Source organism: Siphateles boraxobius, unplaced genomic scaffold (genome assembly GCF_051911475.1).
Source record: "Siphateles boraxobius isolate OS27281-9 unplaced genomic scaffold, OSU_SipBor_1 25, whole genome shotgun sequence".
In the NCBI taxonomy this organism is placed as follows: domain Eukaryota; kingdom Metazoa; phylum Chordata; class Actinopteri; order Cypriniformes; family Leuciscidae; genus Siphateles; species Siphateles boraxobius.
In genome coordinates, this window is record NW_027508866.1 from 19,110,249 (window position 1) to 19,136,901 (window position 26,653).

Genomic DNA, 26,653 nt, shown 5'->3' on the forward strand with positions numbered 1-26,653 from the left:
CATAGAGAAAGCGAGTGCCCCCCGCCTCGCACACTTTAAACACAGTGTTCATGTCTCAGCACACCGAAGCTCTGCAGCCGCCACTGTGCCGCGGCCAGAGCCCGGATATCATTCTGCCTCTAGCTATCCACGCGAATGCATGGGCAATGCTTCCCGGGGTATCAGAATGGGTGTTGAACACTATAAAGAGAGGCTATTCGCTACAGTTCGCTCGACGTCCCCGCCGTTGCACGGCACGTGTCGAAACCACGGTGGACAACGAAGTATCTCATCTACTTCGAACCGAAATAGCGAAACTACTGAGCAAAGGGGCCATAGAACCTTTATCTCAGGCTCAGAGCGAAGGGGGTGTATACAGCAGATATTTTCTGGTACCGAAAAAAGACGGGGGTCTCAGACCCATTCTAGATCTGCGACAATTGAACAAAGCGCTTCTGAAACGCAAGTTCAAAATGCTGACAACCAGCAAAATCCTCGCGCACGTGCGCCAGGGAGACTTGTTCATGTCAATAGATCTGAAAGACGCCTATTTCCAAATACAGATTGCGTCACGTCACAGGCGATTCTTGAGATTCGCCTTCGAGGGCCAGGCATATCAATCCACAGTCCTACCGTTCGGCCTGTCCCCAGCACCCCGTATATTCACAAAGTGCATGGACGCGGCTCTCGCACCCCTGAGACTTCAGGGCATGCGAATTTTGAACTACTTGGACGACTGGTTGATTCTAGCTCGATCACGATCAGAGCTCATAGAACACAAGAACGTTTTACTCGAGCATCTCGAGAATTTGGGTCTCACAGTCAATTGGGCGAAGGGTTCGCTGTCTCCCAGCCAGAAAATCTCTTTTCTGGGAACAGTGATGGACTTGCTGTCTATGACAGCACGTCTGTCGCCGGAGCGAGGACTGAACATTCAGCGCGCCGTGAAATCCTTCCGCCGCGGCTCTATAGTCCAGCTCAAACGGTTTCAGAAAATGCTGGGCCTCATGGCCTCAGCATCCTCAGTACTTCAGCTGGGCCTGCTTCGCATGCGCCCACTGCAGTTATGGCTGAAAGCACGAGCTCCGCCCGGGGCTTGGGCCGCTGGTCTGTTTCGCCTCAGGGTCGACAGGAAATGCGTCTCGGCTCTGAAACCTGGGAAAAAAGCCGACTGGTACCAGTCAGGCGTGAGTCTGGGGACTCCCTCGAGTGTGATGGTGGTGTCCACGGACGCCTCCACCTCGGGATGGGGAGCGCTGCTCGAGGGCAGACCATTCTTTGGCCAGTGGTCAGAACGGGAGAAGCTCCTACACATAAACTGTCTAGAAATGCTGGCAGTAGACAACGCGCTAAGGCGCTTTTGTCCCCAGATAAAAGGCCGCCCACGTCTTAGTCCGGTCGGACAACATGTCAGTGGTGGCGTACATAAATCACCAGGGCGGCGTCAGGTCCCGAAGCCTTTACAGGCTGACGAAACGCCTCCTGGACTGGGCTCAGCACAACCTGCTTTCACTGAAAGCAACGCATGTGCCTGGTCACCTGAATCTGGGACCAGACAGACTGTCCAGAAACAATGTCCCAGCAGGGGAATGGTCGCTGCACCCGCAGGCGATCCAACTGCTGTGGGAGACATTCGGCAGAGCGCAGGTGGACCTGTTCGCATCCCAGGAAAACGCTCACTGTCCGAACCTTTTCTCCAAGAGCAGGGATGCGCTGGCCCACGTATGGCCCCGACGCCCACTCTATGCTTTTCCCCCCGTCTTGCTCCTGCCTCAAGTGCTGGAACGAATCAGGGAAAATGGATGCCCAGTGCTGCTCGTGGCTCCGCTATGGACGAACCAAACCTGGTTCCCAGTCCTGATGCAGCTGACCAGCACTGCCCCGTGGCCGATACCGGTGAGGAGAGACCTCCTCTCTCAGGCAAAGGGCTCGATTTGGCATCCTCGCCCGGAGTTATGGTCCCTACATATGTGGGCCATCAACGGGTACCCGCTAACCTCCCGGAGGGAGTGTTAAACACGATCACGCAGGCTAGGGCCCCCTCTACTAGACGGCTCTACTCCTCGAAATGGTCAGTGTTCTCTACCTGGTGTCAAGCTCAGGGCTTTTCACCCGTAGACTGCGGGGTTACGGAAGTGCTCTCCTTCCTTCAGGAGCTGCTGGATAAGGGTAGAACCCCGTCCACGCTCAAAGTATACGTGGCGGCCATAACGGCGTTTGCAAAACCGACGTCTGGCCAGTCACTGGTGAAAAACGACCTCGTCGTGCGATTCCTCAGGGGAGCTCGGAGGCTGAGTCCTTCCAGACCTCCCTCAGTCCCTATGTGGGACCTCTCTACGGTTCTGGAAGCCCTGAAAGGTGCCCCATTCGAGCCAATCCATTTGTCAGACATGAAGCACCTGTCTTTCAAAATGTATTTCTTGTGGCTCTTGCTTCAATAAAGCGCGTGGGGGACTTACAAGCGCTTTCAGTAAGCGCGTCCTGTATGGAGTTTGGGCCTAATGACTCAAAAGTCATACTCAAACCAAGGCACGGGTACGTGCCAAAATCCCTCAACACACCGTTCAGGGCCCAGGTTATTTCCCTGTGCGCCCTCCCGGTGAACAATGAGGAGGCGGATGCTAATCTCCTTTGCCCCATCAGGGCGCTGAGAGCTTATGTGTCCCGCTCGTCTGTCTTCAGGCAGACCGAGCAGCTCTTTGTTTTGTTTGGCGGACACTCCAAGGAACTGGCCGCATCAAAACAGAGCCTATCCAGGTGGATAGTCGATTCCATAGCGCTGGCTTACACTTCTAAGGGCCTGCAGTGTCCTTTGGGTGTCAGAGCGCACTCCACGAGAGGCGTGGCCTCTTCGTGGGCGTGGTCTAGTGGGATTTCCTTGCATGATATCTGTATGGCGGCGGGCTGGGCCTCGCCGTCTACATTTATAAGGTTCTATAACCTAGAGGTTCCCGCCTTACAGGCCAAGCTGCTGTCGGTCTAGAATTCAGTACTATCTGTCCCGCTGTGCCGGCGCAGAATGCTGAGTTTTGATTGAGTATCGCTCACTGATCGATGGAACAGCTCCATGGGTGTTGAATAGCCCGTACTTTTGCCCAGTTCAGGCTGAACGCGTTCACCCTGTCTGCGGGATATACTGTTGACATAACTAGCTCCTATGGGATGCTATTTCATGGGGAATGATGCTGGTAGCCTCTCTTCTCCGACTCTCTGTGAGTCTACGGTGATTATGCACTATATGAGCCCCGGGCTACTGCCCTTGGGACTTTAGTGTCGGATCCCAGTACGCACGGCGTCTTACATTGTGTTCCCCATAGCCTAAGATATAACGCAGTACGAGAGATACTCTCGTAAGAGAACGTACTCGGTTACTAACGTAACCTCGGTTCTCTCTAGAGAGGGAACGAGTACTGCGTATCTTGCCGTGCATACAACAGCGCTGGTTCACTTCAGCGATGAAAACCAGTTTGTATCAGCCTGTCGAGCGTATTTATAGGCCAAGGCCACGCCTATTCTGGCGGGACGCGACGAAATGGGCGTGAAGCACCCCCATTGGATGTCACGTTACGCAGGGCCTCTCTCGATAGGCTTGCTGCTGTTGCCGCAGGGCAGCCAATAGGCGCGCGAGCCATCTTGCCTATGTCTGCACGCTGCCGCACAGCGTTTTACATTAATCAAAATTAAAGGATAATTTTTGGCTTCAATATCTCGTGGAAAAGAGGTTTTCCCCATAGCGTAAGATATTACGCAGTACTCGTTCCCTCTCTAGAGAGAACCGAGGTTACGTTAGTAACCGAGTACGATTTCTGTAATAGTCTTTTGCACTTATTTAAATTAGGATATTTTACATTCATTTTATGGTTTTTGTTTGGCAGCCATTGCTGACAGTCATTGTTTTTTATGGGATTTGTTTTACAGTTAGGGTGTTTGTTTGACCATAATAATTCAGATAATAGCTGTAAAATAACAGTGTTTTCTGTAAAACATTTAAGGAAAATATCTGTAAAAGTTTTTTGCACTTAAATTAAATAAGGATATTTTACTTTATTTTAGCCGTAGCTGCCAGTCATTGACCGTTTTTTGAAGATTTAATTTTTTACAGTGGGGGGGAGGGTGGACTCAGAAATTGTAAAAGATTGCTTTTTGAATTCAGCAGACATATTGTTTGCAGAGTTTGACAACAAGGACGCAAAATAAAGAATTGCAATTATCTGATACCCCCATAATGAGGCGTATTGAAAACATCGGCAAAGATGTGAGTGACCATCTCTGTGCATATGTGTCAGCATCATCGTGTTTCAGCATCGTGGTGGATGAAAGCAATGATGTGACAGATGTAGCTTAGTTCTTTGTTAGGGTGAGTTTCCCTAAAGAAAAGTCTTTCCGAGAAGAAATGCTGTGCTTACCCACTTGTTCGCCAAACGAGAGGTGACATTCTGAATGCACTTCTGACATTTTTTGATGACAAAACATCTCAGTTGTTCAGGTCTAGCAAGTGTGTGCATGGATGGTGCCCCTAGCGTGTGAGGAAAGGAGAAGGGGCTTGTTGGGCTTCTGAGAAATAATACATTCCAAAACGTGATGCAAACAGTTGTTGTTGTGGTAAACTTCACCTTCTCCAGAGCGCTGAACCACAGACAGTTCCGACAGTTCATTGAGGACTATAACACAGAGTATGGTTATCTACTGATGCACAGTGAAGTGAGATAGTTGCCCCGTGGAAAAGTACTTGAATGTTCTGAGCCTCCTCTCTGAGATTTGCACTTTCCTGGACAGCAAAGGAAAACGGGAGCCAGAGCTGGAATACCCATGTTGGATCACATGTCTGGCCTTTCTGACTGACATCACCTGTCACCTAAACACTCTCAGCTTGCAGCTTCAAGGAAGAGATAAGCTTCCAAGCAACACGCTGAATGCAACCAGAGCATTTCAGAACAAAATAGCTACCCTGTACATACCTTACAGAGAATTCCTTCACCTCCCCAAACTCAGAGCTGTCACCACATGACCCATCTCTGCAGCAGCACTTCAGCCACAGAGGATTTGTGAATGTTTTGGAAGACGTGAAGGGGGAATTTGAATCCAGATTCAAAGATGTGAATGAGCACAAGTGTATTTGCTCACAAAGAAGGACATCACTTTTGGGATTTTCATCACAAGTGGCTTCAAAGTCGGAAAATCTTCTTCAGACACCAAGCTCCAGAAGTCATAGAGGATTTGTGAATGTTTTGGGAGAGCTGAGGGGGGAATTTGAATCCAGATTCAAAGACGTGAATGAGCACAAGGAGATTTTTAACTTTATTGAAAACCTCCTCGTGGATGTGTCATCTCTCACTCCAACTATCACCTGCTCTGAGTTCAACTTTGAGAATGTCTTTTGTCTGCAATTCTACCATTTCACTTTCTACAGCAGCACACTGAGGGCAGAGCAGAGTGATATTTGGAGTGAGAGATGACACATCCACGTGGAAGGGGTTTTCAATAAAGTTGAAAATCTCATTGTGCTCATTCACGTCTTTGAATCTGGATTCAAATTTCCCCCTCAGCTCTTCCAAAACATTCACAAATCCTTGGAGCTTGGTGTCTGAAGAAGATTTTCCCACTTTGAAGCCACTTGTGATGAAAATCCCAAAAGTGATGTCCTTCTTTGTGAGCACATACACTTGTGAGTAAACTTTCTCAACAATGAACACTATGAAGAAGAAACAGAGAAACCAACTCATCAATTCACATCTTGCATGTCTCGCAAGGACTGCAACAACAAGCTACAAATACAACATGAAGAAAGTCAAGGAAATGCATGCATGCTTCCACTAATTCCAGCATTAAGGTAATCCTGCTTTTTTCTGTCATTAAAAGGGTGGTTGATTGCGATTTCACTTTTTGTATTTTAAATAGTGTGTAATGCTGCTGTTGTTGCATGAACAGTTATCTGCAAAGTTGCTGCGCTGAAAGTTCAACGTAAGCAGAGATATTGTCTTTTAAAGTAGCCCAATCTATGCCCATTGCCTGTTTCTGAGGGAGTGGTTTCATAGAATCAGGAAGTCAATCGGTCATTCAAATGACATAGGGGAAAGCGGCTTACAACAAAGGTGAAATTTATGAAAAATAAGGGTTTAAAAAAAAACATGAATAAATGTTATATTGCACCCCATAAACAGTCATGCAAAAGAAAAAAAGCAGTAAACCACCCCTTTAAGGGAAATCATCTTGTCAGTTACAAATTTGACTGGTAAATGATTACACCATACACATGCATTGGGCCTGATTGCGCACACACCTGCATCTCATTGACACACACCAGTGGGGATTTCTTTAAGACTGCAAGGGAAGCTTGGCTTCCCCTATAATGTCAAAAAATGTATGGTCAAATATGTACTATAACTATTGTGTTAACATTTTATTGATTAAGGCCCTGTTTACACGAGAACGATTCCGGGTGAAAACGTAAAAATATTTTATCGGATGTGCCTTTCGTTTACACGGCGATGGCGTTTTGGGGGCTTAAAAACGCAAAAAAGTGAAACCACCCTCCAGAGTGGAAATCTTAAAAACGCTCCACCGTCGGGTTCCCGTCTAAAGGGTAAAAACGCAAATCTGCTCACGGTGGCTCTCGTCGCGTTCGCGTTTACGTCACCGGCATGCGCCAGAACAGGAAAATAACAACCAACATGTCGGATTATTTCCATATGTCGGACCTTCAAGTTGCCTTAAATATACTCTGATAAACGTACAAGAGTCTTTTCAGCAGTTATACAAAATATTCTCAGACATTGGTGTGTTTGTGTGGCAGTGCTTCACATTGCCACCTAGCCGCCTGGAGTGCATACTACATCGAATTTCACACATTTTTGGTCACCATACACTCTCAGAAAAAAAGGTACGGAAGCTGTCACTGGGGCTGTACCTTTTCAAAAGGTACATTTTAGTACCTAAAGGGTGCATATTGGTACCTTAATGGTACATATTAGCACCTGAAATCAGAGGTGGGTAATCCAGGGGTCAGAAAGTAAAAGTCCTGACATATGTTTATTCCACCCATGAGCTGATTTCACTAATTAATTCCATCTCCTGTATGAATTAGCAAATCCAGGTGATTGGAATAAAATACTAATACTACTTTACTTTCTAAACCTGGACTTTACACTTCTGCATAGCAATGCCACATGTCAGCCAAGAGCAAAGAAATAAACCAGAACTGGACCTTATTGTAGCCAAAACATATGTGTATATTAAATATGGAGTAATTGCAGCTACAGCCTTAGATGAAATCAACTGGAAGAGAAAAGAAGACACTAAATCTGTGAAGATCTCAACAGAGGAGGATTAAACAACTACACAAACAGCATTACCAGCTTCCCTTATTACTAACCGGATTTACTTTATTTCTGTCAGACTTCTACAGAAGTTTTATTGAGAATTAACAGAGGTTTAACTCTGTTTCATTTGAAGTCACCATAACAGTGATTAGTGTTTCCATTAGTTGGGCTCTTAACTCTTATTATATATTTTGTCTTTTTTGGCTGCTGTGACAGTGTGTTTATTAAACACATCTGCAACAGCAAAGGAAGCTAAAGTGAAATAAGATCAGGTGATGATGGTTACCTAGTGATGGTTTAATAATCGTCATGAAGTAGACTGATTTACTGAGATTTTTATAATCTAACAATTATCTTGTTCCACTAATATAATCACATCACAAACCCTGTATTACTGCAGCAAGAGGTCCAGCAATATAACAGTCAGTTTAGACATTTTACCAAAAAATGAATTAAAAAAAATTTGGCTTAAGCTGACACACACAGATATCAACAATCAGCACATGAATCTCAACAATGGTGACAGTCACAAATATTTAGATAAACAGATTAATTCAGAACATCACTGAAAAGCTACTAATTCACAACAAAAACAACAGAAAAAAATAATAGCAAATATTTAGAATCAAATAAAATTATAGGACAATTCAGCATAATTTATTCATGTTGCAATGCATGCTGGGAGTTTTGTACTATGGTGGTATCCAGCACGCATTGCAGCATAGTACTTTTGATTGTCACCATTCTTGAGATTTATACGCTGATTGTTTATGTCTGTGTGTGTCATAATAAAATGACTTTTTTGTGCTCATGTTCATTAAGGTCTTCTAACTTATTGTTATATTATTGCTTGATCTCATGCTGCAGTAACACAAGGTATGTGATGTGAAAAAAAATTGCTAGATTAAAATATCTCAGTGAATCAGTCTGTTTCATGAAGATTATAAAACCATCAACAGGTAACCATCATCACCTGATCTCATTTCACTTTTGCTTTCTTTGCTGCTCCAAATGTGTTTGACAAACACACCGTCACAGCAGCAAAAAAAAAACAAAATATACAATAAGAGTTAAGAGCCCAACTAATGGAAACACGAATCACTGTTATGGTGACTTCAAATGAATGAGTTAAACCTCTGTTAATTCTCAATAAAAACTTGTGTAGACGTCTGACAGAAATAAAGTCAGTCTGGTTAGTAATAAGTGAAGCTGGTAATGCTGTTTGTGGAGTTGTTTTAATTGGCTTCGATAAGGTCCAGTTCTGGTTTATTTCTTTGCTCTTGGCTGACATGTGGCATTGCTATGCAGAGGTGTAAAGTCCAGGTTCAGAAAGTAAAAGTCCTCATTAGTATTTTGTTCCAATCACTTGACCTGGATTTGCTAATTCAGACAGGAGATATAACTAATTAGTGAAATCAGCTGACTGAGTTCATGGGTGGAATAAACTATGGCAGGACTTTTACTTTCTGACCCCTGGATTACCCACCTCTGAGTTCAGGTGCTAATATGTACCATTAAGGTACCAATATGCACCCTTTAGGTACTAAAGTGTACCTTTTGAAAAGGTACAGCCCCAGTGACAGCTTTCGTACCTTTTTTTCTGAGAGTGTATGCACGCGGATTTCCCCCCCCCCCATAACGCTCGTCTAAACGCAGAATAAAAAGTGATAACGCAACGCCACTTTTGCGTTTTCTCTTCAGATCGTTTCCGTGTAAACATAGCCTAAAAATGCGTTAGAACAAGTTCATCTCGAAGAGTTCGTTCAGAATCAGCTATATATATGTGGCCACAGGAAAATGACACCGGACCAACAAATACAAATGGGGTTCTTATTATATTCCTGATAAATGAGTTAGGAGTTTCTGTTTCTTTTCTGGCAGTTACGGGCAAACTCACAATAAAACAAAATACAGTGCCAGTGTATTCTCAGATTACACAGCAAATTGTTCCCCAAAATAAAGGAAAATATAAAAAGAAAATACAATGTGTCATCTCTTTTTGTATGCAGTAATCAAAACAATGCAAATACTGAAACACCAATGACAATAATACGGTAGTGGTATTTTCTATAAAGAAAACGTCTCGGTTACGTGTGTAACCCTCGTTCCCTGAGTAGGGAACGGAGACGTTACGTCGGATGACGACGAATGGGGTTTCGCTTAGAACACCTATCGACTTCGAGTATTACAAAACGAGCCAATGGCAAAGAAATGCCATGGATCTGCGGAATTTGCATAGCGTATCTCCGCCTTACCTCGTGGGTATAAAAGGAGGACGCCGGCAACAGGCAGATATGTTTCTTCGCTGAGGAGCCAAGACTGAGCTCAGGCGATCCCCGCGGTACAGCGGAAAGTGGCAGGAAGACGTAACGTCTCCGTTCCCTACTCAGGGAACGAGGGTTACATACGTAACCGAGACGTTCCCTTTCGTTGTCACTCCGAGTTACGTCGGATGACGACGAATGGGGTTACCAGTCTAATCACGCCACCTTCTCAGCTGTCTTCCAGTGCCCTGCGTAAATCTGAGATCCCTGTCGTGAGACTGGCACGGACGAAGGACTCCTATTTAGCACAGGAATACCAAGGTACACTGGGGAGCATATCCCAAAGTTTAGGGGAAATATGCAATTACTGCCAACCCAGAGGGGGGGGGGGGACTTAGAGAATACACATATGACCCGAAGGAGACATATGGAGAACACTGGGGTGTCCAGCCGCAGGTGGAATATTTCAACCCCAGGGGTGGCAAGGTGGCTTGCCAAGGGAAAGACACATGCTCAAAGAGGCTTACAGTGGAAATACACATGTGGGGGTCGCTCAGAGGAGGGACCATGCACACGGGAGGCACCTAGCCGACACGCAGGCAATAGACACTGGCGCCGACGTCAGGAGTGCTGGAGGAGCTCAGGGCTTCCGGGGAAGCTCACCTGAGGAGAATATCGCACGTATCCAGTCCGTGGAGTGGAATGGCGAGCAAGCGAAGACACCTGAGCGGGTCCGGTACTAGCTGGTTGAAGCGAGTACACGAGAGGACACTGGCTCCACTCGGAGATTAAAGAATCTGGCGAATGTGTTAGGTGTCGCCCAGCCTGCAGCTCTGCCGATGTCTGTTAGCGAGGCGCCATGCACTAGAGCCCAAGAGGATGCCACACTCCGGGTGGAGTGGGCAGTCACACCAAGGGGGCACGGTCGACCTTGCTGCTGGTATGCCAAAGCAATGGCGTCCACTATCCAGTGAGACAACCTTTGCTTTGAGAGAGCCTTTCCCTTCAGCTTCCCACCATAACAGACAAAGAGCTGGTCTGAGGTCCTGAAACACTGCGTCCTGTCTACATAGGCGCGGAGAGCGCGTACTGGACAGAGCAGTGCAAGGCTGGGTCTGCCTCCTCCAGGGGCAGCGCTTGCAGGTTCACCACCTGGTCCCGGAAGGGAGTGGTAGGAACCTTGGGCACGTATCCAGGCCGGGGTCTCAGGATCACGTGAGAGTAAGCCGGCCCGGACTCCAGGCACGCTTCGTCAACGGAGAATGCGTGCAGGTCCCCTACCCTCTTGATGGAGGCCAGTGCAACCAGGAGCGCTGTCTTCATAGACAGGAATTTAAGCTCGACTGATTGCAGGGGCTCAGATGGAGCACTCTTCAGGGCAGTTAGAACCACTGAGAGGTCCGAAGAGGGAACGAGAGGAGGGGGGCGGATTTAGTCTCCTCGCTCCTCTCAGGAACCTGATAACCAGGTCGTGCTTCCCCACCGACTTACCTTCGATGAGGTCATGGTGTGCGGCAATAGCGGCAACGTAGACCTTCAGGGTGGAGGGAGACAGCCTTCGCTCCAGCCCCTGTTGAAGGAAGGAAGGCACAACGCTGATCGAGCAACTCCGGGGGTCTTCTCGGTGAGAAGAGCACCAGCTGACGAAGAGGTTCCACTTCAACGCATAGACGTGTCACGTGGACGACGCCCTAGCGGAAGTGATGGTAGCCACCACCGCTGGTGGTAGGGTACTCAAACCTGCCTCGTCCCATCAAGGAGCCACACGTGGAGGTTCCAGAGATCGGGACGAGGGTGCCATAGGTGGCCCCGTCCCTGAGGAAGAAGGTTCTTCCTCAGAGGGATCGGCCAGGGAGGTGCTGTCGCGAGGAGTACTAGTTTGGAGAACCAGGTCTGGGCGGGCCAGTATGGCGCGACCAGAATGACCTGCTCCGCGTCCTCCCTGACCTTGCGCAAGGTCTGCGCAAGAAGGCTCACTGGGGGAAACGCATACTTGCGGCCCTGCGGCCAACTGTGCGCCAGAGCATCCGTGCCGAGCGTGCCCTCGGTCAGGGAATAAAACTGGGCGCAATGGGTCGAGTCGTGGGAGGCAAACAGATCTATCTGTGCGTCCCCGAACTGGTCCCAAATCAGCTGAACCGACTGGGGATGGAGTCGCCAATCTCCCGGGAGGGGCTGAAGCCGTGAGAGCTCGTCGGCTGCACAGTTCAGGGCTCCGGGGATATAAATGGCATGAAGGGACCTCAGATGCTTCTGACTCCATATGAGGAGGTGGCGGGCGAGTTGCGACATACGGCGGGAGCGTAGACCACCTTGATGGTTGATGTACGCTACAGAGGCGGTATAGTCTGAACGGACTAGTACGTGTTGGTTCTTGAGCACGGCCCGGAAGCGGCGCAAAGCAAGACGTACGGCCAGCAACTCGAGGCAATTGACGTGCCAGAGGCGTCGGGGTCCTGTCCAGGAGCCCGCGGCAGCACGTCCATTGCACATGGCACCCCAGCCCGTGGAGGAGACATCTGTCGTTACAACAACATGCCGCGAAGCTTGTTCCAGGGGCACTCGGCCCGTAGAAAACTGAGGTTCGACCACGGGGTGAAGGTCTGACGGCAGGTCGGAGTAACTGGTACTCGGAGGGTGCCGTGTTGCCATGCCCACCTCGGGACTCGGTCGCGGAGCCAAAGCTGAAGCGGTCTCATATGAAGCAATCTGAGCGGCGAACCACGGCTGCAGATGCCATATGCCCCAGGAGCCTCTGAAGAAACTTCAGTGGAACCGCACTCTTGCGCTTGATAGTCTCAGGCAAGTCAGCAATGGCTGAGTGGAGAAGGCGACCAAGTCCATACCGAGAAAAGAGCTCCTCTGCACGGGGCAAAGTTTACTCCTTCCCCGGTTGACCCGAAGGCCCAGACGAGCTAGGTGCCGAAGCACTGGGTCCCTGTATTCGCAAACCTGGTCTCAGGAGTGAGCTTAAGACAGCCAGTCACCGAGATAGTTCAGGATGCGAACCCCGTGTTCCCATGGAGGAACAAAGGCAGCCTCAACAACCTTGTGAAGGCGCGAAGAGACAGGGCTAGCCCGAATGGGAAAACAGCGTACTGATATGCGCGCGCCCTGACAGCAAACTGTAGGTATGGTCTGAGTCGAGGGAGAACGGAGACATAAAAGTAGGCGTCCTTCAGGTCGATCGCTGCAAACCAATCCTGTGGCCGCACACATCCAGAAATGCGTTTGGCCAGGAGCATCTTGAACGGCAGCCTGTGAAGGGAGCGGTTCGGACCAGGATTGGCCGTAACCCACCAGACTTCTCCGGGACAAGGAGGTAGGGGCTGTATCCCTGGAACTCCTTTCGGCTGGAGGAACAGTCTCAATCGCACCCTTCGCCAGTAGGGTAGCAACCTCCGCTCTCATGATAGGGCATAGCCATCGACCAAAGTGGAGCGGACTCCCCTGAAGTGGGGAGGAGACCGTGCGAACTGAATCGCATAGCCGAGCCGATGGTTCGCGCGGAACAGAAGGGAAGCTCTAGGCAGGCTCCCAACTGTGCCAGCGGCGTCGAGAACCACAGACGTCCCTCCGGTGGTGCAGCGAAGCGGAATGACCGGCCCAGACGTGGACGGCATAGCGGCCCGGTGTGGGGGCAAGGTCAAAACCGCACCCTGACAGAGGAGGCCAGGGAAGGACCAGCGTTCCACAGGGGCCTGCTCTGTCAAGGGTCTGGCGTCAGAGGGGGACAGGGGCGAAGCGGTCGTGGACGGCACGCCGTGTCAACCACCTCCGGGACAGAGGGGGACGAGGAGAGCACGGCATGTGGGCGGCGCTCTGTGTCAGTTCTTTGGAGAATAAGGATTCTTCCCCGGCCCTCACCCGGGGAAAGGAGTGGTCCTGCTACCAGCTCCTGGAAAGAACTGAGTCCCATCTCTGAGGAGCCCATCCCAAGAGCGCCGCTTAACCCGGCGTGTAGCGGGGGGCGGGGCTGGAGAGGACTGTTTTGGCGTCCGACCGCGGCCTCCAGAGCCTGCCCGGCTGAGCGGGCGGGGTGGGAGCCGCGGGGGAGCGCCCACGACGGTGGGCAGACCGAGGGACCTGAGCGGACGGCGGGGCCGTCGGGACAGTCAACCTCAGTCTGCTCCATCCCCGAGGAGCCCGTCTCAGGAGCGCCGCTTAACCCGGCGTGTAGCGGGGGGCGGGGCTGGAGAGGGGCTGTGGCGTCCGCCCGCGGCCCCCAGAGCCGGCCCGGGTGAACGGGCGGGGTGGGAGCCGCGGGGGGGCGCCTTCGGCGGTGGGCAGACCGAGGGACCTGGGCGGACGGCGGGGCCGTCGGGACAGAATCAACGTCAGTCTGCTCATGAGCGGCTGAGAGCTGTTGGTCAAGCCCTCAACCGCACCGCCGGAGAGGCCGACCTGGGATATGGGAATGTCGGACAGACGGGTCCGTGCGACATCCAGTACATCAGACAGGTTCAGCCACAGAATGGTGAGCATCACCTGACCCAGGGAGCGTACGGCCACTTTCGTCGCTCGGAGAGCAAGGTCAGTGATGGCGCGCAGCTCAGTGAAGAGCCCTGGGTCAGTCCCGCCCTCGTGCAGGTCCATGAGCATCTGGGTCAGCCATGGCATGCAGAGAGGCGGCTGCCAGTCCCGTGGCACTACAGGATCTCGCCACAAGCGTAGACGAAAAACTACAGGCCACGGGCGGGTGCTTAGGATTGCGCCGAGAAGAAGCACTCTGAGGACACATAGCATCGCAACAGAGCGTTCAGCCGGGGGAACCCCAGTGTACCCAAGGGCAGCGGCCCCATCGAGGGGAGGAAAGGCGGATGAGATCAGCGAGCGGTCCTGAGAAGACAAGGGGGTCTTCTAGGACTTCGAGATCTCATCATGCACGTCCGGGAAGAGAGGTATTGGGGTTTGCCACGGACGAGGGTCGGCGGCCTTACCCAAAACCAATCGTCCCAGGAAAGCATGGCCGTCATCTCCGGATCAGACTCAGGCACAGCCGTATGCACACCGGAAGGTGGCAGCTGTGACGAGCCCTCACTTCCAGAAGACTCAAGCCCACCTAGTGATGCTGCAACAGACATGGCATCTTCCTCTGTAGCTTCAACTGAAACACGCAGGCCACCAGAGGGTAGACTCGCGGAAATCAGCAGTTCACTAGCGGGCACCGTCATTGAAGAGGGGGGCTGGGGTCACGGAAACGTAGTCGGCGCCTTGTTCCAGACCGTAACCCTCAGGTCACCCTGGCCACCAGCCGAAGATCGGGGGGTGGATGAGGGGACTCTCACTCTTGCGAGTTCACCGAGTCTCGACCTATATATGACGCGATGATCACGTTCCCTTGCGAGAACATGAGTCACCCACGAGCGCTGTTCAAGCATGATCAAACACACTAGACAGCGCTCGTGCCCATCAGAGTCCGATACCAGTCCGCTGCAACCAGAAATGCACGGGCGAGCCGTCTTTAAAAAGACGTGCCGCGTGCGAGCTCTTTTATGAGAGGAGAGAAAAAAAACTCTGTGATGTTGAAGCGCACAGGGAGACACACACACACTGGCAGATTACTGCACAGATCAGCAGGCACTGTGAGCTCGCTGCAGATCGCCGTCACACCAACACCGGAGAGAGAAGCTCGTCTCGTAGAGCGAAGTCAGAGATGACTGTGGAGTGAAGAAATACTCTTGGCTCCGAAGCGAAAACATATCTGCCTGTTGCCTGTTGCCTTTTATACCCACGAGGTAAGGCGGAGATACGCTATGCAAATTCCGCAGATCCATGGCATTTCTTTGCCATTGGCTCGTTTTGTAATACTCGAAGTCGATAGGTGTTCTAAGCGAAACCCCATTCGTCGTCATCCGACGTAACTCGGAGTGACAACGAAAGGGAACTAGGGCTGCAACTAACGATTATTTTGATAATCGATTAATCGGACGATTATTTTTCCGATTAATCGATTAATCGGATAGAAATTAAATTAGATTTTTTTTTTATTATAACTAAATAAAACCGTAAATCAGGGTATTTATGTGTAAAAGTGTACTTTAAAAAGTGCAAAAGCCACACATTGAGTTTTACTAATATCAATATTTGCATTGTTTTTAATGATAATTGCTGATGGCAAGTTGACAAACATGATTATTGTTAAAAAATGATATCCAACATATTATGTTTTAACACAATTTTTGTTAAAACAAATTTAAACAGACATGTTGTTCAGATGTGAATATCTGAACTAAAAACAAACTAAAAACATCTAAAATATATAATTCATTTAATTTTTATTTAAAATTAATTATATATAAGGAATATAAGGATAAAGAATATAATATATATTATATATATAATATATAAAAGAATATAATATAAGGATAAATTGATTAAATTAATATAGAAAGACTGAAAACAATTGTGTGAATGTAGAGCCGCAGTAGATTGCGTTTGAAAAACAATTAAAACTTAGTAGACAAATGCTATAAAAAGAGAACGATACTCGGTTACTAACGTAACCTCGGTTCTCTCTAGAGAGGGCACGAGTATTGCGTAAGTTTAGCTTACGCTACGGGAAAGATTCATCTTCTCGAGATACTGAAGCCAAAAAATTATCCTTAATTTTGTATAACTTGTCAACGCAGTGCAGCAGCTAGCAGACCTAGAGCAGGCCATCTCGCGTGCTCATTGGCTGCCCTGCGGGCAACTGCTGCAGCCTACCAGTGCGCCCGGCGTGACGTCACGCCCAATGAAGGGCGCCCGCGCCTTTATAGCGTCACAGCCCACCAGATAGGCGTGGCTTAGCGTATAAAATAGGGGCTGTAGGCTGAGTTTTTTGACGACTGAAGCGAAGTCGCTCGTGGCGTGAGCATTAGCATGGCGTAAGTTTAGCTTACGCTACGGGAACACTTTGTCAACGCCGTGCGCGCCAAGCATCCACATGAGACCCCGAGCTTAAGGGGAACCCCATAAGTGGAAAAAATAAGGTGGCCAGCCACGCGGGCCATCACTTGTACATAAGCACACATAGGGAATACAGAGCAGCGCGCCGGTCTGTATAGTCATATGGCACATACCCTACTTAGTGCAGCTCAACCAGGAGAGCTGAGTCATGAACGTGATCTGAGCAGGAGATCTGGGCAGAATACACCTCTTTTCAGACTGACAACAGTTTAGCCTGCAAGGCAGGAACTTCTAGGTTATAAAACCTGACAAAGGTAGACGGGGAGCTCCAGCCCGCCGCTACACATATGTCATGGATAGAAATTCCACTGGACCATGCCCACGACGAGGCCACGCCTCTCGTGGAATGAGCCCTGATGCCCAGAGGGCATTGCAGGCCTTTTGACGCGTAAGCTGCCGCTATAGCGTCCACTATCCATCTGGACAGGCTCTGTTTCGAGGAGGCAAGCCCCTTGGCGCGCCCACCAAACGAAACGAAAAGCTGTTCCGAACGCCTGAAGGAGGCGGAGCGCGTAATGTAAAACCTCAGCGCTCTGACAGGGCAGAGGAGATTCACATCACTTTCGCTGTCAGATGCTGGGAGAGCTGACAGCGAAATAACTTGCGCTCTGAATGGAGTGCCCATCACTTTAGGGACATAACCATGTCTAGGTCTGAGGATGACTTTAGAGTCATTTGGTCCGAACTCAAGACACGACGCGCTGACAGACAGCGCGTGCAGATCCCCTACACGTTTTACTGACGACAGTGCAGTCAGAAAAACGGCTTTTAGTGATAGATATTTCAACTCCACGGAGTCTAGTGGTTCAAATGGAAAAGCTTTCAGGGCCTCGAGGACCAGTGAAAGATCCCACATGGGAACCGACGGGGGGCGCGGCGGATTCATCCTTCTAGCTCCTCTAAGGAAGCGGATGACCAACTCATGTCTTCCCAGTGACTGGCCGTGCGTCGATTCCGCGAATGCTGCTACGGCCGCCACGTAAACTTTGAGCTTGGATGGGGATCTTCCCTTATCCAACAGCTCTTGTAGGAAAGTGAGCAGATGCGCCACCCCGCATGTCCGCTGGTCCAGACCTCTGTCGGTGCACCATCCAGAGAACACCGACCATTTAGACGCGTAGAGCCTTCTCGTGGAAGGGGCTCTAGACTGCGTGATCGTGTTCATCACTCCTTCTGGCAGGGCAACGAGTACCCGTTGATCAACCATGCATGCAGAGACCAGCGCTCTGGATGGGGATGCCAGATCGTGCCGCGAGCTTGAGAGAGGAGATCTGCCCTCACCGGAATCGGCCACGGAGCTGTATGTGACAGCCGTGCCAGTTCCGGGAACCAAGTCTGATTCTCCCAACGCGGGGCTATGAGGAGCACCGAGTGGCGCGTTTCCCTGATCCTCTTGATCACCTGTGGCAACAGAGAGACCGGAGGGAAAGCATATAGCGGGAGGCTGGGCCAAACCTGGGCCAGCGCGTCCTCGTCCTTCGAGAAGAACATCGGGCATTGAGCGTTGTCTTTTGACGCAAACAGGTCGACTTCCGCTCTGCCGAATAGGCGCCACAGTTTCTGGACCGTTTGGGGGTGCAGGGACCATTCCCCTGGGGGAACATTGTCCCTGGACAGTCTGTCTGGGCCGTCGTTCAAATGGCCAGGCACATGCGCCGCCCTCAGCGAGCGCAGGTTCGTCTGTGACCAAATAAGGAGGCGTTCCGTCAGATTGCAGAGATTTCTGGATCTGACACCGCCCTGACGGTTTACATAGGATACCACAGATGTGTTGTCCGAGCGGACAAGAACATGCTGGTCCTGTATAAACGGGAGGAAGCACTTCAGCGCGTTCTCGACCGCTATCATTTCCAGACAGTTTATGTGAAAACCCTTCTCCTGGTCTGACCACTGGCCAAAGGCCGGTCTGCCCTCGAACAGCGCGCCCCAACCCGAGTTGGACGCGTCTGTCGAGATGACCTTCCGATAAGAGATGGTTCCCATCATTACTCCATGCTGGTACCAATCGGCCACTAACCAGGGCTGCAGAGCTGTTATGCAGGTCTGAGTCACTCTGATTTTCTGGCCGCCAGACACCCTGGCTCGGCGAGGCGCGCGAGCGTTCAACCAGCGTTGGAGCGGGCGCATGCGCAGTAGGCCCAGCTGGAGCACCGCTGCAGCTGATGCCATACAGCCCAACATCCTTTGAAATGTTTTCAAAGGGAGAAAGCTGCCCTTCTGGAAAGATGCGGCTAGGTGGCGAACACGGCGCGCGCGCTGTGTCGATAAACGAGCCGTCATGGTCACCGAGTCCAGTTCTATTCCTAAAAAGGAAATTGACTGGCTGGGCAGTAATGAGCTCTTGGTCCAGTTGACCGTGAGACCCAAGCTTTCCAGATGACTGAGAAGCACTGTTCTGTGAGATAGTAGTTCTGTCTCTGACTGTGCCAATATCAGCCAATCGTCCAGATAGTTCATTATGCGCAGCCCCTGACTTCTCAGGGGGGCGAGCGCCGCGTCCATGCACTTTGTAAATGTACGGGGTGCTAGGGACACGCCGAACGGCAGGACGGTGTATTGATATGCCTGACCGTCGAAGGCGAATCTCAAAAATTGCCTGTGACGGGGTACTATCTGAATCTGAAAATAGGCATCCTTCAGATCTAGAGAAATAAACCAGTCCCTCGGGCGAACGTGCGCGAGGATTTTTCTGGTCGTAAGCATTTTGAACGGTCTTTTTACAAGCACTTTGTTCAAATATCTCAGATCTAGGATAGGTCTGAAGGCTCCGTCCTTCTTGGGTACGAGAAAATATCGGCTGTAAAAGCCTGACTCGCTCAGAGAAGGCGGCACCTTTTCTATAGCCCCTTTGCACAGCAGCTTTGCTATTTCTGCGTGAAGTAGGTGTGCTACTTCCGCATTCACTATCGTCGCGGTCCGGGCTTGAAAGCACGGAGGACGGCGAACGAATTGAAGTGCATAGCCCTGCTTTATTGTGCTCAACACGCATTCTGAAATCCCTGGGATAGTTTCCCACGCAGCTATGTGAGCTACCAGGGGGCGAATGGCCTCCGGGTTCAGACCGCCGCCATTTGCGGGCTTGTGAAACTGAACCGGAGCCGAGAGCGCGCGCGCAATGGCCGCTCGCTGACAGCCGAGACTGGCTGACTTATGTGAGATGTCCCGATCATAAGGGATGGGGAACATACTTTTGCCACACTTTGACGCGCGAGCAGTGCTCTGGGCGGGAGTGCTCTCTGGAAGCGTGAGCGCGCGCACGCGGGCACGAGACTTACAACTGTATCTGACGCCCGATCATAGTAGATGGGGAGCGTTTTATTAACGCCCTGTGTTTCGTGATAACACTTAAACGCACAGGCGGGACCCGGGGGAAGGTTTGTGTTAGCAAGCGTGAGCGCTCTCTGGCGGACACGAGACTTACGTTCATAAGCTTCTTTGATCGTGTAACAGAGCGGGCAGATAGTGGGCACAGACCTGTGGACACATTTCTTACATTCAACACTCGAGCGGCTTTTCATCGCTTTGTGTGCTCTGTGCTCTGCGAGAGTGTGCTCTGTGAGTGACACGGGATTTTGAGTGCTTATGTGTAGGGGTGAACACTGGGGCGTGGGCACATTCACTACACTTAAAACACTGACGGTGTGAGCCGGACCAGACATTATACTCTTTTTGAGATTTCTCTGGGTCGCCGTGAAAACGGCTTTTGTGTGCAGGCGAGAGGGTGAATAAACCGGCTCGTTGGCTGCTAGTTGAACCACTGCAGTAGCCTGTTCGAAGGGGACTGACAGGGAAATGAACTTTGAACTCCGGCCGCAGCGGGACACGCGCGTCTTTTCTCTCCCGCTGTTAGGAGGGCTTCGCGTGCTCAGACTTCAGCGTGAGCCTTTGCCGAGGCCCTCTGGGGGGCGGCGGTCTGTGACGGCTGTCTGAGCGCGATCTAGGGCGGCCGCCCTGACGTCGCTGCGAAGGCTGATGCTGAGGCTGTGCTGGACGCTGGGTGCTGGTTCGCACAGGAGGCTGGCTTTGTCTCTCGCGAGAGCGGCCTGTGGCGGAACTCGAGCGTCGCGGCAGGAAGAGGTTCATGGCCTGCGTGGTCTTTTGCACCATAGAGAAGCGGTCAACAATCCCGTTCACCGCTGGGCCGAAGAGACCAGTGGGGGAAAGCGGCGCGTTCAGAAAGGTGGCTCGCTCAGTTTCCCTCATATCCGCGAGCGTTAACCAGAGGTGCCTCTCCGTCACGGTTAACACGGCCATGGCTCGTCCGATGGCCTGGGCTGCAGCTTTGGCATGAAGTTCCGGCAGGAATGGAGCGGGCCTGGTTTCTGAAACTGCGCGGCGGCGACTTTGAAGGAAGCAGCCGTCGAGCCTGTTCGGCGCGGGTTCCTTCGGCAGCGACCACTCGAGCCCGAGACGGTCGACAGCTTGCGTCAGCAGGCGCATAAGTTCCGCGTCAGCTCCAGCGCGGGTACGGGCGGATTCCTGGATTGACGAGGAGGCGGAGTGAAGCGACCATTCCTCGCTGTCCGATGCCAGGATAGAGCAGCAGTCTTTTGTGGCGTGTCCCACGGACTCATCCTCCGAAGTGACGGCAGTGAGGCTCGCAAGCGGCAGCTGCGCGTCAGTGAGGAGAGGTGGGGAAGGCGAGAGCGAGGCTCGAGGGAGGTTCTCCGGCGAGCGCGTCGCTGTGGCCACAGGTTCCGGCTGTCTCAGGGAACGGCGCTTCTTTCTGCGCGGTCCCACAGGGGGCGGAGTGACTGCTGTGGTGTTGAACGCTTCGAGTCGAGCCCGCAGGGTCGACAGCGGAAGCTCCTCACAGAGCTCGCAGCCCCCGGACGCGAGGGCGAGCTCTGCGTGTTCCAGGCCCAGGCAGAGAGCGCAGATCAGGTGGCGGTCTCCGGCGCTTAGCGGGGCTTTACACGAGCCGCAGGAAGTGCGAGGCATCTTTAAAAAGACGCTCGCTGCTCTTTTAGAATGATTTGCAAAAAGGATACGTCGCCGGATAGCGTAGCTCGCACGGATGGCTGAAGGTGGCGAAGACGGCCGGCTTCCTCAGCGCTGTCCTAAGCTGGCTGTTCGCTGTTCGACGGCGGCGGTGGCTTCTCTCAAATCCAGCGATGCGAAGAGCTCGCTGAAGAGTCGAAAAATCAGAGAATTCAGCCTACAGCCCCTATTTTATACGCTAAGCCAGGCCTATCTGGTGGGCTGTGACGCTATAAAGGCGCGGGCGCCCTTCATTGGGCGTGACGTCACGCCGGGCGCACTGGTAGGCTGCAGCAGTTGCCCGCAGGGCAGCCAATGAGCACGCGAGATGGCCTGCTCTAGGTCTGCTAGCTGCTGCACTGCGTTGACAAGTTATACAAAATTAAGGATAATTTTTTGGCTTCAGTATCTCGAGAAGATGAATCTTTCCCGTAGCGTAAGCTAAACTTACGCAATACGAGAGAACCTCTCGTAAGAGAACTGTTTTGATTGACTTGACTATGAACAACCGAACATAGTTTTAGATAAATGTATTTAGATAGCTAAGGTTTAGATAGCTTGACAACAATATGTTCCTATTACAGTTGCTAATTATTATACTTACCAACTAACTTGCATGTTATTCTATTGCTAACTTGCTAATATTGTTATTTTTCTGCAGTGTCTGAGAAAGATCAGGGCTCAGGAGAGGTGGTTGTCAGGGCAGAGTGCTTCAGGTCCATGAGGAAAGCTGAGAAACCTCATAAGCTCAGAGTATGGTTACAGTCAGCAGCTGCGTGAAATTGTGTTCAGTGTACAAATACTAGTAGGCCTAATGTTGGGTAGGGTATTGTTAGGCTGTATGGTATTGATGGACGTAGGGTATTGTTATTTTTTCTAGGATCATGTCATGCTGTCATCATGTCAAGGGGCGTTCAGACAGGCTTTTTTTTTTTTAAAGTAATTAGTAATACTGTCAAGGGATATGCATTGATTATATTAAATACATTGATATGTTTTACTTAGGTTGTCCTAAAAGATTTGCAGCCTGTGCAACTTCTGCACTTCTGCTGCACCTGCAAGGCTGGGAAAGCTTTATGCAACCATTGTGTAGCTCTTCTGTTTCAATCTGCACACTATAGGCTCTATGCAGCGGGGATTGTGACGTGTTTCCGACTACACTCTCTACTGGGCTAACAGTTTCCGGTTCCGTATTAGATCTGACACGTGAAACTTAACACCGATAAACATTTCTAGTTATTCTTATCTTGGCAGCTTAACTATGGAGAAAAATATTTTCCGATATCAAAAGTTAATGCGACCTAGTTCGGAACATTGTTGTGTGCCGTCGTGCGTTGTGTCGGCAAGATACAACTCGACTGTGAGTTTTCATTAATTTCCTGTGGAAGAGGATCTCAGAAAAAAATGGATCGTTAAGATCAGGAGGGATGACTTCAAAGTCAACAAAAACACAAAGGTGTGTAGCGTTCATTTCAAACCTGATGACTTTATGGAAGGGACTAGACTGAGACGTCTGAAAAAAGGTGCTTTCCCTACACTATTTGAGTGGAACCGTTACCAAGTGCAGCCGCCAAGGTCGGGTGTTTGGGAACGGCGAGAGAGACCGCTGCCCACTGATCCTGACTCGGTCGTAGAGCAAGATATGGACTTTGACGTGGAGAGGACTGGACACGATTATTGTTCAATTCCCGAAGCTGCAGCTGTGGACATGGTATTACATGAAAATGAGGAGTTGACAAGGGAGATAGAAGATCTACGAAAGCAGTTGGACCAGACCAAGATCACACTTTGCTTTGGTCTCCAGAGATTTGCTGGGTCCGATGAGGACATACGCTTTTATAAAAGCTAAAATTGTATTGCCTGTGATAAAGTGAAAGTGAAAGTGAAAGTGACACGTGATGGCCAAGTATGGTAACCCATACTTGGAATTTGACCTCTGCATTTAACCCATCCAAGTAAGTGCACACACATTAGGAGCAGAGTAGTGAGTAGTGAACACACACACACTGCAAACGTGGATACACACACCCGGAGCAGCGGGCAGCCTTGAGTGGAGCCCGGGGAGCGATTGGGGGTTAGGTGCCTTGCTCAAGGACACCTCAGTCATATTCCTGCCGGTACTGGAATCGAACCAGCAACCTTTGGGTCACCAGTCCAACTCTAGCATTTGTAATAGCGTTGCCATTGTCCTGAAAACACTAGTCCACTTTGTTATTAAATATTATTGGAGTTGTATAAGCTAGCTGCACGTAAAAGTAGGCAACACCAACCAAAATAATAACAACAACATAGGCTAACATAATTATAAGTATGAATAACAGCTGTTGTCTTAAACAGCAATCAGAGTTAGTTTTATCATACATACCGAATTCCATAGTTTTCATGACTCATGTTGTATCACAAGATTGTTGTATCAGTTACTTGTAATTCAGCATTCTTATTTCCGGAACTGGAAATTACTATAACTATACTATATACTATACTATAAAGCTAAGTGTCAGTATTTTATGCCATGTGAGAACCAATGCACTTTTCTTTCTTGACAGATTTGCAACCTATAACCACCTGATGGCCTTCTGGGAACTGATTGAACCGTCAACGCACAGAATGATTCGTGTTACCAACTCCAAAGTCACCAAGGAGGCTGGAAACACTAGGGCACTTCCTGCAATAGATGAGTTCTTCCTGTTCATGATGCATCTTGCTTTGGGCCTCAAGCAAAAGGACCTTGGTCATCGCTTCCATTTACATCAGGCCACTGTGAGCCGCATCATAACAACCTGGGCCAACTTCCTGTACTTTGTCCTGGGGTCAGTGTGCATTTGGATGCCGAAAGAGAGAGTACGAGCCCACCTGCCAGAGGAATTAAATTTTTTCCAAGACACACAGGTTATCCTGGATTGTACTGAGATACGCTGCCAAATACCTTCCTCTTTGCTATTACAATGTGAGTTTTTTTCAAACTATAAATCTCACTGCACATTCAAGGCTTTAATAGGGATGGCACCTCATGGTGCAATAACATTTGTGTCTGGACTCTATGCAGGGTCTATTAGTGACCGGAAGTTGTTCAAACAGTCAGGGATCATTAACCTTCTTACCCCTGACATGGCCATCATGGTGGATAAGGGCTTCTTAATTGACAGCCTAGTGCCATGCAAAATTCACCGTTCATTCGCCTATTTTCCTGACCAAGGGAAAACAAATGTTACCTCATGAAGTGACACACACTCAGTCTGTGGCCAGGCTCAGGGTACACGTTGAACGTCTTATCCGTCGAGTGAAGGAGCACAAGTCGTTTGACGCAGTCATCCCCTTGTCCATTTCTGGTAGCATAAACCAACTGTTTACAGTGGCATGTTTGCTTGTGAACTACCAATGTGGACCACTTGTCAAGGACTGGAGCCACTGAGTCTAAAAGCCCTCATCCTTGTTAAAGGGATAGTTCACCCAAAAATGAAAATTCTGTCAGCATTTACTGACCCTCATGTTGTTCCAACCTCGTAAGACCTTCGTTCAATTCGTGTTCCAAAGATGAACGAAGGTCTTAAGGGGTTGGAACAACATGAGGGTGAGTAAATGCTGACAGAATTTTCATTTTTGGGTGAACTATCCATTTAATGTGCTAAGGTTTATCACCTGTAAATGAACCTGTAAAAGCCCCTTGCCAAGGGGCTTAGTGTTTTGGACTGTAGGCCTTTCTCCTGCTACTGACCCTCACTAACACAAGTTCACCTACTTGGTAGGACTTCTCTCTGAAAAAGTCATAGACCTTTTTCTGGAGAGTCTGAGAAGAGTAAGTTTTGGTGCGTCACTTGATGAGCCTGCTGCAGGTTAGCTTGCAGTTCCTTGACAAACTCAGGCGTACCTTTAGCTTCCCTGGTAATCTCACCCTCCTGAGCCACCTGTCATCATCAGCTGATTTGGTGTGAAGCCTGCCGCTGAATCCACTATGCTCCTGTATGCCACAATGAGTAAGGAAAGATGCTCATCCCAATTCCGCTGACATTGGTCCACGTAACACTGTATCATCTGAAAGAGTGTTCTGTTGAATCTTTCCACTTGCCCGTTCGAAAGCCGGATGATATGGTGTGGTCCAGGTCTTGGTTACTTGTAACAGACGATAAACCTCTGTGAACAATGAACTCAGTGTGAATCTCAAGGCGAGCCCCAGAGCGTGAGATGAAGTCAAACACCAACCTCTTTGCTGTTGTCTCAGCTACTTGTTCGGGGACAGGGAATGCCTGTACCCAGCGAGTAAACTGGTCGATTATAACGAGGATGTACCTGTTGCCTGACTTGGATTACGAGTGTGGTCCTAGGACATTAAGGTGTAGTCGGTCCATAGTCACTCATCTCACAATGTGACCAAGAACGTGACTTCATCCCTTATTCCTGCAACCTGTGAAAAACCTCTGCGAGGTGCTCTATACACTGTTCCACATCTTCACCAAAGATGATTACGTCATCCAGGTATATCAGCAAAGTGTCCAACTGCAACCCTCGTAGAACCAGCTCCATGCCCCTCTGGAATGTGTTGGGTGCATTACACAGACCAAATGGCATTCTGGTGTACTCATATAGTCCATACTTCTTTACAAAAGCAGCCTTGGATATGTCTTTTTGATGCATTTCAATCTGCCAATATCCTGACTGAAGGTTAGTGTTGAGGATGTACAAAAAAATATATTTAATGTAGTCTGTTACCGACTCCACCTTTTTCCTGACGAGCCTACTGCGTTTGAATTATGGGTGACACTTCTGGTTTCGGGAACTTCTATTCAAAAAGACTGAAACAAATCATTTGAAAATATTAGCTTGCACTACAAATAATTATTTTCCGTCAGTCTGACTGAATAAGCTGTACCTTTTCCTTCATGTTTCATTTTCAGATGTCATAAGAATAACATAACGCTTGGTATTTAATGTGACATGACATCCCTATAGCAGGAGCTATTTTCAGTCACTGCTTTCTTTTCCTCCATATTATTTTCTCTTTTTCCTTTGTATTCCACTGTAATGAAAAAAGACAATATAAACTCTGTATTTGTTGTCTTTTCAATCGATTTAATTTACGATATATCCTTTTTATAATTCACTGGAATGCACAAAGAATCTCTTTGTTTTTCACATGGATATGCTTTAAAATGTAATTGTCTC

General features: G+C 49.6%; 1 protein-coding gene across 1 annotated transcript in view; it reads left to right on the forward strand.

Moving 5' to 3' along the window:
- The first annotated feature begins 4,560 nt into the window (after nt 1–4,560).
- Nucleotides 4,561–26,653, forward strand: part of LOC143750735 (uncharacterized) — a 40,347-nt gene continuing 18,254 nt past the window's right edge. Inside the window, exons 1-4 of the mRNA XM_077243907.1 lie at nt 4,561–4,675; nt 4,945–5,424; nt 22,155–22,257; nt 24,040–24,303. Coding sequence (XP_077100022.1) covers nt 4,561–4,675; nt 4,945–5,424; nt 22,155–22,257; nt 24,040–24,303 — 962 coding nt within the window. The remainder of the gene's footprint in view (nt 4,676–4,944; nt 5,425–22,154; nt 22,258–24,039; nt 24,304–26,653) is intronic.